Source organism: Bos indicus x Bos taurus, chromosome 3 (genome assembly GCF_003369695.1).
Source record: "Bos indicus x Bos taurus breed Angus x Brahman F1 hybrid chromosome 3, Bos_hybrid_MaternalHap_v2.0, whole genome shotgun sequence".
Lineage (NCBI taxonomy): Eukaryota > Metazoa > Chordata > Mammalia > Artiodactyla > Bovidae > Bos > Bos indicus x Bos taurus.
Genome location: NC_040078.1, coordinates 100,617,370 through 100,631,592, shown reverse-complemented (window position 1 = coordinate 100,631,592; position 14,223 = coordinate 100,617,370). Strand labels below are relative to the sequence as shown.

The window sequence follows — 14,223 nt, the reverse complement described above, 5'->3', positions numbered from 1 at the left end:
TCACAGTATGTGTGAACCTGGACGAAAATAAAATTACTGTTCAGATCACGGTAGGCAAGGAATGCCATGGTGGTAGGCAATGGATGGTGCTCCAGGTGTGAGGAAGTGCAGTCATTTCAGCCTGCCAGTTACCTTCCACGCAGCCAGTTGCAGGAAACGAGGCACACTACTTCCCATAAACGACTTGTTTGCAACTTTCTGCGCTAGTCAAACCTTCTCTGAACTTTGATTTCCATTTCTACCAAATGGGGCTGAGAACACCGTTGTCACTAGTAAGCTTTGGTGTAAAGTTAAGTAAGACAGTTAATAGCTTTAGATGTTTAAGCACAGTGCCCCCGCATGTAGTGGAGAAACGATAAGATAAATCGAAGTTCGATAAATCGTTATCAGCTAGTCAGATTTGGAGTCTGGGGGCGGGTCTAAGAGGATGGCGTCAGCGGATTGGGCCAGTCGAAGGGGGGGCGGGTCCGGAGGGAGGAGCCACCCGCGTCCCGCCGCAGCAAGGAGCCGTGGAATCAAGCGCGGTAGTTTCAAGCGGTGACCAATCCTAGGACAGCACTGTTTTGCGTCAGTTGTTGCGGAGGTTCAGAGCCACGCGTCTCTCACCGATAACAGTTCTAGCCGTTGCAGGTATACCCGTGCTCGGTTCCTGCGTGTCCATCCGTTACGACTCAGAGGACAGATAGAAAGTCTCAGTTACCCTCCTAAGTATCGGGCCTAGAAAGAGACTCCAGGTTACTCGCTCCAAACGTAGAGCAGCACTAGCTACTTTTCTGGAAGCCGCTGACCAACGACCAGTCAGAAGCTGTAGTGCCAAAATTCTTACGCGACTTGCTAGAGTAGCAAAAAGTTGCTTTCTTCGAGGAAGGCAGACTAGGGAGGAAAGGTACCCGGTAGAACCAGGCGGTGCGGGCGGGGGATATCCTTGGGTTGGTTTGGGGCTGGGTCCTGGCCCTTTAAACTCGAGGGGGAGGATCCGGAAGTGGATAGGCGGGGCGAAGGGCCCTGCTATATAAGAGGACCCAGCCGCGCGGGGTCTCCAATCTGCCATTTTCTGTCCCTGAATAAGTCTCTGGCGTCCCGAATTCCGTCTGTTTTTTCTCACAGGCTGTGTCCCGTCCGCTGGCCCAACACCTCAGGGGAACGATGGCCGCAGAGTCCACAGCCACTGCCGCCATCACCGCGGAGCTGGTTTCTGCCGACAAGTAAGCCGGACCGTGGAGAGCTTGAGGCACTGGCCAGTCCGCAGGGAGGGGGTGGTGGACGGAGGCTCCCTGGGAGGGGCAGACCGGAGGGCTGGAGGACGTGCCTTCCAATGAACAACGGTCGCTATTCTGGAAGGCCCGGACACTGGAGAAGTTCACCTCTTGTAGAGAGTCTCCCTCAATATCAGTAACGCCGGTCGGCTGGCGCCCCCTGCCCCGCTTTTCGCGGCCGCCATCTTGCCGGGGGCAGCGGCGGCTGTCTCCATTGCCTGCCCCTCTCTTTCCTCCCCTGGCCCGGGGCTATCGGTGGGGAGGCGGGGCCCAGGCGCGCCGGTGTGCCTTCATGCCCCTGCTATGCCCACACAACTGGTGTGCGCCTCCGGTAGTATTCTCAAACACCTCGGGAAAATAACCAACAGAGATTTGGCGCCAAAAAAAAAAAACCTGCACGAGGAAGGAGGCCGGACTGGCGGCTCGGGGTGGGCGGGACCTCTAGGGGGCGGGGTGTGCGCTAGTGCGTTCGCTTCCCTCCGCGGGCTCTGGAGCAGGGGGCGGGGCCCCGAGGAGGCGGGAAAACTCCATTGTCTGGGGCTGTGAGGCTCGCGGTCCGCCTCAGACTTCCGCGGTGGGACACCGGGAAGCTTGTTCCCCGCGGTCTCCTTGCTCACCTGGTACCCACCTACGTTCAGCTAGGCCCATTTCTTTTTGTGGTGGAGAGCATCGTGGTTCTTTTAGATTTTGGCATTGTTGGCAGGGGACTCGATTGCTTGTAGAGGACTTGATCGGGTCGTGAAGCATCTTTGGCGCTGCGTTGAGGTCTGACTTCTAGCAGCGTTTGGTTGCTAGGAGAATGGGCAGTATTGTGCGTGAAGTGCAGTAGAATGGAAGACATGATTGCTGTAAAAACGGCACAGTGCCACTCAGGTATTTTTTGAACAGTGAAGGGAAACGGGACGTTTATTCGAAGAAACATAATTTAAATTATTAAGTGGCAGAGCCCTAGTATTTCACGTTTTTATTCCCTCATTTCTCATCCTTCCTTCATCCCCAAAGCTTACTTGAGAGGAAATTGCATGAAAATTTAATTAGCTAGTTGGAGAGAGCAATAAAGGCAGCATTCCTCAGTTAAATTCTTGAAACAATTTAGGGGTAAGGCGTTCAAGGGGGAGGGTGAAGAAAATTAACGTGAGTTTAGACTCTGTTAAGAATGCACATTATAAAAAAAAAATGCACATTATAATTCCAGTATAACCATTGAAAGAATAAAAAACACGTATAACTTTCAAACCAGTAGAGAGGAAAAAATGGAATGAGAAATAAACCTTAATTCAGAGTTGACTTTGATACCACTTTCATTGCTTAAGTGGTGAATGAGGGGCCACAGTTGTCATCTCTAAAAAGCTTCAATTTGGCTTCTGTTCCCTCATGCCATTTAAACAACATTGGTAAAAATTTATCAATGTCTAAATGTTAAATCAGTCCTTGTCCTCACTAGCTTTCTAAATAGTTCTAATTTTTAATGTTTTTATGTTACAATATATAACAGTTTGTAATGTAGTGGTAAGGAGGAATGAGAAAACTTAGGAAGTCTTATGTGGTGCACTGAATTTTAGTTTAGCTGTCTTATAATTTCTGAGCTACATAATTGTACCTTTAGATGAGAGATGCCAAAGTAAAAATGAGTGGTTTAGCTCAATCCTTAAAGTTCTGGTTCTGTTTCCATAAGTGTAAGGTTCATCTGTGTTGGTGTGAGGCTTATTTTGGTGCTTAGTATTCAGCTGTTTAAAGTGAGATCAATAACTTCTTGTATTGGGTTGGCCAGAAAGTTTGTTTGGGTTTTTTCCCATAAGCTCAGTAAGTAGGCTTTACCATGAGATGAATTAATGTCACAGTAATTAGAATATACTTTTGTGAAAGATTTAGCCAGTGTACCCATGTACCTAATTTTTGGTGGACTGGAGGTGTTAGGCTAGTATATTAGCTCAAATGTGTAAATGAGAAAAGAGTCTTCTTGGACCTGCAAAAAAAAAATACTGTTCTTACAAGATTGTTTTATTTACTCATTAATTTTTTGTGGCATGGCATGTGGGATCTTAGTTTCCTGACCAGGACCTTGAACCTGAGCCCCTTGTATTGAAAGCTCTCAGTCTTAACCACTGGACCACCAGGGAAGCCTCCTTAGAAGATTGTTTTAAATGAAATCTGATATTTGATAATCTCAGGGTGGTTTTGAGGTGAAGGACAAGAACAGATCAGAGAAATAAATGAAATATAGAAATTATTTCTGAACAAGATGAATATGACTTGTACTCTTAGGACAAGTTTACTCATCATCACATCCATTAACTTTGATAATCTGTGTGTGCAAAAGAATTCTTCACGTACCACTTTAAAAGCTGGGGTTCAGAGAATTCCCTGGTGGTCCATTGGTGGACTCAGTGCTTACACTGCAGAGGGCAAGCTGTGCGGCCCGTCCGGAAAAAAAAAAAAAAAATTGTTTAAAAAAGAGCCCTGAGGTTCACCCTTAAGATTCCACACACAAAAAAATGTCCTGTGTTCATGCACTGGAATGCTTGATACTGTGAAGATGTTCATACTACCCAAAGAGATCTATAGATTCAACAGAACACCAGTGGCACTTTTTGTAGAAGTAGGAAAATGCATCGTAAAACTCATAAGAAACCTCAAGGGATCCCAAATAGCCAAAACATTTTTTTGTTGTTGTTTTTAGCTTTGCCTCGGCCTGGGCCCTTAGCAGTGCGAATGTGGATCCATTGGGCCACCAAGGAAAGTGAAAGTGAAGTAGCTCAGTCATGTCCGACTCTTTGCGACCCCATGGACTGTAGCCTACCAGGCTCTTCCGTCCATGGGATTCTCCAGGCAAGAATACTGGAGTGGGTTGCCATTTCCTTCTCCAGGGTATCGTCCCAGCTCAGGGATCGAACCTGGGTCTCCTGCATTGCAGGCAGACGCTTTAACCTCCGAGCCACCAGGGATTCCCTCCTAAAACAGTTCTGAAAAAGAATGAAGTGTAGATTTCACTTCCTGATTTCAAAACATTGCAAAGCTATAATTATCAAAACAGGGTGGTACTGGTATGATGGAGCAATGGAATGTAATAGTCCAGAAATAAATCCTTGCATATGGTCAAATGATTTTTGTTAAGGGTGCCAAGATCACTCAGGACACGACATTTCTTTTCAACAAATGGTGTTGGGAAAATGGGATGTACACATGCAGAAGAATGAAGTTAGACCCTTATATACAAAAATGAGCTGAAAATGGATAAAAGTCCTAGATATAAGGCCTGAAACTGTAAATCTAGGAGAAAGCATAAGTTGAAGGTTCCATGGGACTTCCTGGTCGTCCAGTGGCTAAGACTCTGTGTTTCCAGTGCAAGGGGTGTGGATTCGATCCTTGTTCAGGGAACTAGATCTCTACATGCCTCAACCAAGAGTTCACAAAAAAATAAAAATAAATATTAAAAGCCCCATGGAAATTCCCTGGTGGTCCAGTGGTTAGGATTCAGTGGTTTCACTGCAGTGGCCTGGGTCCAGTCCCTTCTTGGGGAACTAGGATCCCTCAAGCCCTACTCCCAACAAGGGTAGTTCTTCTGACATTACAGATGAGTTTTGTCTGTTTTTGAATGTTATATCTACAGTATGTTATTATATGACCTCTTACACTCAACTTTATGTGAATCATCCACATTACATATTATTTAGTGATTCTTTTTGCTGTGTAGGGGCTCTGCTTTTGAATATTACACTTTATCTGTTATGTTGTAGGTGGGTGCTGAACATGTATTTATTTGTAAGGGTATCTTAAAACTTCTTATGGAGGGACTTCCCTGGTGGTCCAGTGGTTAATACTGCAGGGGACACAGATTTGATCCCTCGTCAGGGAACTAAGATCTTGTATGCCAAGTGGTGCAGCCAAAAAAAAAAAAAAAACTAGATGATGTCTATGATGACTAGGAGTCAAGAAAACTGGATTCTATTTCTGGCTACCATGGTGGATCTCAGTTTTCCCATTTGTAAAATAGTGGCAGTAATGGGGAAGATTCTTTCAGGAAATTTCCTTTTAGGAAAATTTTGTGAAGCAGTTTTTTTTCTCCTACTTATATAGGCATAGTGAAAGCCTTAGTCCCTCAGTCATGTCGGATTCTTTGTGACCCCATGGACTGCAGCCTGCTAGGCTCCTGTCTGTGGAATTCTCCAGGCAAGAATACTGGAGTGGGTAACCATTCCCTTCTCCAGGGGATCTTCCTGACTCAGAGATCGAACCTAGGTCTCCTGCACTGCAGGCAAATTCTTTACCATCGGAGCCACCAAGGATTCCCTGTATTTATCGAGCATTTGTTTTATATAATGAGACAGAAAAGATCTCTGCTCTTAAATGGAGACTCCTGGGATAGAGACCATAAATATGTAGATTAGAGAATATCAGTGATAAAGTGCTATGCAAATAATAACTTTACCTTCCCCTAGTTTAAAGAGATGTGAGGTTAACTGGGTGGTTATTTTAGATTGGGCAATCTGGAATGGCCACAAGGAGATGAATGACCAGGAGCCAGCTATCTGAAGTTTCCATTCATGAATAGGAGAGAGTGTGGATACAGATATGGGTAGGTTGATGGTTTTGGTGGTTGAGGGAGACTTCCTATCTAGTGGTGTCTATTTGCTCAATGAGGTGTGAAGCAAGACCTGCTTAGAAGTAAGGGAGAATGGAATACGGTGTAGGAGATTTGAGGAGAGAAATAGTTACTTTGGAGATTTGGAAGACATATTTTAGGGAATGTAGTAGGATTGCCAGTTTTGTCCTTGTTTCAGATTTGGGGCCAAGAATTTAAAGAGTGCAGTCAGTGCTGTTGTTTTCTTACATGTGTATTCAGCTGCTTTTCTGGAGCAGACACAGAATAGACAGCTAGAGGGTTGAAACCACCTCTTGTGGAACTTAAAAGTTCTCGAGAAGAAAGCCCTTTTTCACAGTGAGAGTTTACATTAAGGAAAAAAATCTTGACGATCAGACAGTTGGAGATTTTTTCCCACCACGTCTAGCAGCTGCCTGTTTGGTCTTTTGGTGCTTGTATTCCTTCGATAGAGCACCATCTCCTCTGCATTCAAACGTCCCAAGGTGGATGCTTGTAAAAACATTTTCTCTGTGATATATCTGTTCAGTTGCTTTCTTTGCTTCTTCCCTTGCATAGCCAGGCTTCTTTAGGTAAGAGTCTGCATTTCTAGTCTCCCATTTTTTCCCCTTCTATTTGCTTATGCATTTAACAGATATATTCAATATATATTTTAATATGTTGGGTTTCAGAGATACAAAGATGAATAAGATACTAGTTTCTAGTCATCAGATCACAATCTAACTGGACAACTGTGTTCTGAGAATATACACATTTGTCCATCCTGTCTCAATTGAGCTGCTTTCCTTCATGTCATTTAAACAGCATTGCTAAAGATAATCATTGTCCAATTGCTGAAGTAGTCCTTATCATTCTTAGCTTCCTAATTAGTTCTTTTTGGTACCTTTTTGCTGCCTCTGATACCAGATTCAGTTCAATTCAGTTCAGTCCCTCAGATGTGTCCGACTCTTTGCGACCCCATGAACCGCAGCACACCAGGCCTCCTTGTCCATCACCAACTCCCGGCGTTCACTCAGACTGACGTCCATCGAGTCGGTGATGCCATCCAGCCATCTCATCCTCTGTTGTCCCCTTCTCCTCCTGCCCCCAATCCCTCCCAGCATCAGAGTCTTTTCCAATGAGTCAACTCTTCCCTTGAGGTGGCCAAAGTACTGGAGTTTCAGCTTTAGCATCATTCCTTCCAAAGAAATCCCAGGGCTGATCTTCAGAATGGACTGGTTGGATCTCCTTGCAGTCCAAGGGACTCTCAAGAGTCTTCTCCAACACCACAGTTCAAAAGCATCAATTTTCTCAGTTCTCTTCACAATCCAACTCTCACATCTATACATGACCACTGGAAAAAACATAGCCTTGACTAGACGGACCTTTGTTGGCAAAGTAATGTCTCTGCTTTTGAATATGCTATCTAGGTTGGACATAACTTTCCTTCCAAGGAGTAAGTGTCTTTTAATTTCATGGCTGCAGTCACCATCTGCAGTGATTTTGGAGCCCCAAAAAATAAAAGTCTGAGACTGTTTCCACTGTTTCCCCATCTATTTCCCATGAAGTGGTGGGACTGGATGCCATGATCTTTGTTTTCTGAATGTTGAGCTTTAAGCCAACTTTTTCACTGTCCACTTTCACTTTCATCAAGAGGCTTTTTAGTTCCTCTTCACTTTCTGCCATAAGGGTGGTGTCATCTGCATATTCTGAGGTTATTGATATTTCTCCCGGCAATCTTGATTCCAGCTTGTGTTTCTTCCAGTCCAGCGTTTCTCATGATGTACTCTGCATAGAAGTTAAATAAGCAGGGTGACAATATACAGCCTTGACGTACTCCCTTTCCTATTTGTAACCAGTCTGTTGTTCCATGTCTAGTTCTAACTGTTGCTTCCTGATACCAGATACTCCCTCTTTAATTTTATTTTCCTTTGATGCTGCCTCTGATTCTTCCTATCTTTTAGTTCTTTCATTGTTAATGAGTGCTAGCATCTTTTGATTCTTAATGTGCCAAGCATTGAACTAAGCACTTCGTGAACTAAGCACTTCGTGAACATTCTCATTTAATTTTCAAAACAAATCTTGTGAGATGGGTAGTGTTAATAGTTGAGAAAAGTTAGGTACTTCACATGATAAGTGGCAAAGTCACTTGTCCTTAATCCTACCCTTAGTGATTCAGAATTGGTCACTTACTTTAATAAATATTGATTAGATGCCAGGCTTTGTGCTTGGTTTTAGAATACAGTTTAGGATAAGATAGTCATGGTTTCTCAGATCTTAATCCGGATGGAGAATACAGAAAGTCAGTAGGCAGAATATAGCATGAGTTATGATTGGTGTTACGCATAGATTAGAAAATCATTTGTCTAATTGGGTAAGTTACTCTGGAAAGTAGGGTATTGACACATACCACAAGGCATTTTGTGTTTTTTGTGAGAGGATTAAATGATAATGTAATTGGTACGGCTCTATGACAGATGTTTGCTCTGAATTGGCCTATTGAATGTTACTCATTTAGGTGTTTTATAAGCACCTCAAAACCAACTCTGAGGGACTTCCCTGGTGGTCCAGTGGGTAAGACTCCACTCTCCCAGTGCAGGAGGCCTGGGTTCTATCTCTGGTCAGGGAACTAGATTCCACATGCTGCAATTAAGAGTTTGCCTGCTGCAACTAAAGATCCCTCATGCTGTAACTAAGACTCAGTGCAGCCAAATAAATACATACATATTTTTTTAAAAAACCAAACCAACCAACTCTTAATAGGTACCCACAGTTCTCACTAATGAATCCTATTCTTGTACCTTATTTTGCTCGGATAGTGCTCAGTTTCCCAATCCCAGAAATAAAAATTCCAGATTCACCTTCCCACGTTTCCCAGTTTCTAAACAGTCACCAATATTTAGCAATTTGGTGTTTTGTAGAAGGGCTTAGAAATGTAAAGCTTAGAGGGCCAGATAGGAAAAAGTGATGTGGTGGTGGGGATTCAGGTGAATTCTCCCTTACAGTGTTAGGTCACTGTTCAACTTCAGTTGACTGGGGAGAATGTATGCCACAGTGGCAGATATTTTTGATATTTAAAATGTTATTTCTTTGAATAGGGCATACATTCCTGGTTCAAAGTACAGAAGAGGGAGTATACAGTGAAATGTTAATTAACCCTTACTAGCGTTTTCTCCTTACAGTCCACCAGTGTTCATAATTTATTATGTATCCCTCAGTGATATCTTTTGGGCTTCCCTGGTGGCCCAGTGATAAAGAATCCGCCTGCCGATATAGGAGATGCAGGTTCAATCCCTGGGTGGGGAAGATCCCCTGGAAATGGAAATGGCAACCCACGCCAGTGTTCTTGCCTGGGAAATACATGGACGGAGAAGCCTAGCAGGCTACAGTTCATGGGGTTGCAAAGAGTTGGACACGACTTAGCGACTAAACAACAATAACAGCAATGATATCTAATCATATAAGAGCAGATTGTATGTAGTTATTCTACATTATTGTACAAATGGTAGCACACTTGATACATTTCTGACCACTTTATTAGCAATGTATCTTGGAGATGATTCCTCCTCAGGATGTAATTTCCTCATGAGGGCATAGTTTTCCTTTTTTTTTTTAAATGGCTGCATTTTATTCTATTCTGTGGCTGTCTCATAACAGGTTTCCTATTGGTGGATACTTGAATTCTATCCAGAATTTAATTATTACAAATAATGCTTTAGTGAATAACCTTGTAAACCATGGACTCATCTATAGGATAAATTCTACAGGTGGAACTGCTAGATCAAAGAGTGTTCACTTGTTATTTTTGATAGATACTGCCAAATAGACCTGCATAGAAGTTTTGTAAATTTAAACTTCTATTAGCAATATATATATTTAAACTTCTGTTAGCAGTTTGTTAGCGTGCAGTACTTATACAGCACTACATGCAGAGCCTTGCTGAGGTTGTGAGTTGAAGCCTGACCTGGAGCATGACCCTTGTGGATACCCTCACGTCTCTCCTTTTGATTCCCTGGTGGCTCAGACAGTCAAGTGTCTGCCTGCAATGCTGGATACCCGGGTTTGATCCCTGGGTCAGGAAGGGTTTGCCCCCTGGAGAAGGCAACCCACTCTAGTACTCTTGCCTGGAAAATCCCATGGATGGAGGAGCCTGGTAGGCTATGGTCCATGGGGTTGCAAAAAGTGGGAAACGTCTGAGCGACTTCACTTTTAGCAATATATGGAAACAGTTGTTTTTCTTACGTTCTTGTCTTTGAATATTTGATGGGTAAAAAAATGTTTTCTCACTGTAGTTTTGTGTTTCTCTGAAGAGTGTGAGCACGTATTCAGATGTTTGAGCTCTTTGTGTTTCATTTTCTGTGGATATGTTTATATCCTTTAATCTTTTCCTGCTGGACTTTTTTTCCTTTTGATTATAATACTCTATATATTTGGTAAGATAACCTTTTGTGAAATGAATTAGATGGAGTAGAATTTATCAATCTTCTATAATTTCTGAATTTAAAAAGGCCTTCTCCAGATGAATTACATAGTAATTCTCCCATGGTTTTCTTTAGTAATTTTTGGTTTTACAGTTTACATAACAATTTTTTAAGAGAAGCAGAAATCCAGATTTTTTGTGTGCTATCTTCATAGTTTTAAATGTAGTGGCTACCATAATTAACATTGAAAAAATAATTGTGGATAAACATGTCTGTGGCTCAGATAAGACATGAACATTAGTGTGTAATTTTTTTTCCTAACCTGGTGTTTGTTACATTGTGGTCCCCAAACCAGCAGTAGCATCACCTAGAAGGTTGTTAGAAATGCAAATTCCTGGACGTCATAGTAGATCCACTGAACCAGAACTCTAGGGTTGGGACTCAACAATCTGTTTAATTCATGTAGACTGAAGTTTGAAGAATCTCTGCTTTAATTATGCCTTTTCTTCTGACTGTACTAATATGGCCTTGATTGGTTCATGCCCTTTTTGTCTAGGCTACTAAGTAAGAATAGAAGTAAGTTTATCATTGCTGACCTGCCTCTTGAGAAACCTGTATGCAGGTCAGGAAGCAACAGTTAGAACTGGACATGGAACAACAGACTGGTTCCAAATAGGAAAAGGAGTACATCAAGGCTGTATATTGTCACCCTGCTTATTTAACTTATATTTAGAGTACATCAGGAGAACCACTGGGCTGGAGAAAGCGCAAGCTGGAATCAAGATTGCGGGGAGAAATGTCAGTAACCTCAGATAGGCAGAAGACACCACCCTTATGGCAGAAAGTGAAGAAGAACTAAAGAGCCTCTTGATTAAAGTGAAAGAGGAGAGTGAAAAAGTTGGCTTAAAGCTCAACATTCAGAAAACTAAAATCATGGCATCCGGTCCCATCACTTCATGGGAAATAGATGGGGAAACAGTGGCTGACTTTATTTTTCTGGGCTCCAGAATCACTGCAGATGGTGATTGTAGCCATGAAATTAAAAGACAGGAAGGAAAGTTATGACCAACCTAGATAGCATATTAAAAAGCAGAGACATCACTTTGCCAACAAAGGTCCGTCTAGTCAAGGCTATGGTTTTTCCAGTGATCATGTATGGATGTGAGAGTTGGACTATGAAGAAAGCTGAGCGCCGAAGAATTGAAGCTTTTGAAGTGTGGTGTTAGAGAAGACTCTTGAGAGTCCCTTGGACTGCAAGGAGATCCAACCAGTCCATCCTAAAGAAGATCAGTCCTGGGTGTTCATTGGAAGGACTGATGTTGAAGGTGAAATTCCAATATTTTGGCCACCTGATGTGAAGTGCTGACTCATTTGAAAAGACCCTGATGCTGGGAGGGATTGAGGGCAGGAGGAGAAGGGGACGACAGGATGAGATGGTTGGATGGCATCACTGACTCAATGGACGTGGGTTTGGGTAAACTCTGGGAGTTGGTGATGGACAGGGAGGCCTGGTGTGCTGCGGTTCATGGGGTGGCAGAGAGTCGGACATGACTGAGCAACTGAACTGATACCCATTTTTTTCTAATTTTATCCACTTCAAACTTTTGTACCACAGGATATATAAGAAGTAAATTTGATGATATTATGCATTCAGTGCCTCAGCTTGATAAAAATTTAAAGACTTAGGTTGGCATCAAAACTAAATGATCTGTTTCTAGTCTTGTTCCTAGGAAGTGGGGACATGGAAAGTAGGGTGAAGGACAGTTACAAAGGTAAAGTTCAGGAAATTCCCTGGCGGTTTAGTGGTTAGGACTCCACACTTTCACTGCCATGGTCCCTGCTCTAGGAACTAAAGTCCTACAAGCTATGCTGTGCAGCCCGGTCCCTGCCTCCCCCCTGCCAAAGATGTAAGCATAAAAACTGAGAGAAAACATTTGGAAATGAAGAAATTTGACATTACTCTGACATTTCTGTTTTATATTAAAAAACCCATCTCCTGCATATTGAAATTGAAAGTCCGGTCCTTTAGTCACAGGTAATTTGAGAAACTCTGTGCTAGAATTAGAATAATCCATTAGTGAAGGAAGCTATTTGAAGGTAACTAGCTATGACAGAGGCTTCCCCTGGTGGCTCATGGTAAAGAATTCCCCTGTCAATGCAGATTCAATTCCTGGATCTTGAAGATCCCCTGGAGAAGGAAATGGCAACCCTCTCCAGTATTCTTGCCTGGGAAATTCCATGGACAGAGGCACCTGGCAGGCTACAGTCCATGAGGTCACAAAAGAGTCTGACACGACAACTGAACAACAGCAAGCTGTGACAGGAAGTATTTGTAGATAAGGATCCTGGGCCATTCCAGGGTTCTGGTCAGATCATTTGCTGCTTACTGTGCAGCTGAACACATTAGCTTTTAAATTGTGCTTTTTTCCTGTCAGTATGAAGTCTGCTTATTTTCAACCCCATTTCCCTGCCCACCTCCCCTCTCCAGGACTTTTCATCAAACTCGTTAACCAATATAATGTTTAGGAGTTTCTAAGAAAGATACTGGATCCTGCTGAAAGTAATTGACAACTTTTCCTCTCTAAAGCATTTTCTAAGACTCAGATTCCAATATAGTTAGCCCCTGCTTGTCATTTAATCTCTTCTGCTTTTTCCAAATTGTCCTCTCTGCTTTTTTTTCGGTGGGGGGGACGCAGGTTGGCATTGGCGCCTGTGGCTTGTGGGATTTTAGTTCTCTCACTTGGGCCATTGGCAGTGATGGGGCGAATCCTAACCGCTGGACAGCCAGGGAATTTACCTGTGTCCTCTGCTTTAACTTTTGCTGGAGGTTGATTCTGATGCTTAGCATACAGTGAAAGTGAAAGTGAAGTTGCTCAGTCGTGTCCGACTCTTTGCAACCCCATGGACTGTAGCCTATCAGGATCCTCCGTCCATGGGATTTTCCAGGCAAGAGTGCTGGAGTGGATTGCCATTTCCTTCTCCAGGGGATCTTCCCAACCCAGGAATCGAACCCGGGTCTCCCGCATTGCAGGCAGATGCTTTACCGTCTTAGCCACCAGGGAAGTCACATCTAGCATACAGTAGATACTAATAAAATGTCTATTGAATTTGATTTTTGAGTTAATATATTTATTGAGTAAGCTATTTTTTAGTTGTTCATTTGTTTTGTCCATATTGTGTATATAAATTTGGTATGCTAAATAAGAAAGTCCAAGTATGAAAAATTAATTGACTCAGTTCTGTTTGTGTGTATATTTTAACCTTTGGAGGAGTTAAAAACACAACTTCCTGTGTTCTCCCATGCTCCTAGCTTTCTTGCTGCATGTACTTCAGTTCTCATGTATGGCTTCTGAGGTGTTTAGTAGTAAAGTTTTCTGTGTTCCCACTGTTCTTTTTCTCCATTTCATCACAGCTAACAGCATTCTCTGCTCTCATTTGAGATGTAACGGTCCTTGGTTTAAACTGGTGTGCTTTGGAGGCACAGTTAAAGATGATATATATCCTTAACTGAATATTTCCTTTGGGATATAGGTGAAAACTGATGATAGACTAGGTAACAAAGGCAAGGATTTAAGTTCATACCAAGTGAATGGTGTCAGTGTATAGCATTCCTAAGTAATAACTTAAGTCAACTCTTTTCTTGAAACCTACCTAAGGTTTAACTGTATGGTAAAAAAAGGGTAAATTCTTCGTTCCCTTTATTTATCAATTTTCAATCATTTTCCGAAGATGACTAATGAGGTTTTTTTTTTTTGTTTATATTATTGAGAACTCACGGATTTAAACATATTTGGAGTTTTCCAGTCAATTGCAGCTATAATCTTTTTTAAAATGTTTAAAATTTTATATTGCAGTATAGTTGATTAACAGTGTGTTAGTTTCAGGTGTACAGCAAAGTGATTCAGTTATACATATACATGTATCTACTCTTTTTCGAGTTTTTTTCCCACTTAGGTTATTATAAAAT

The 14,223-nt window shown here is 42.4% G+C and overlaps 1 protein-coding gene across 3 annotated transcripts in view; it reads left to right on the top strand.

The window, feature by feature from the left end:
- Positions 1-1,030: 1,030 nt before the first annotated feature.
- Positions 1,031-14,223, top strand: part of NASP (nuclear autoantigenic sperm protein) — a 28,282-nt gene continuing 15,089 nt past the window's right edge. Inside the window, exon 1 of one of the 3 annotated variants that reach the window (XM_027537420.1) lies at positions 1,031-1,205. In XM_027537420.1, the coding sequence (XP_027393221.1) occupies positions 1,147-1,205 (59 nt within the window). In that variant the 5' untranslated portion in view covers positions 1,031-1,146. The remainder of the gene's footprint in view (positions 1,206-14,223) is intronic. The other 2 variants (XM_027537418.1, XM_027537421.1) reach the window with 2 other exon arrangements.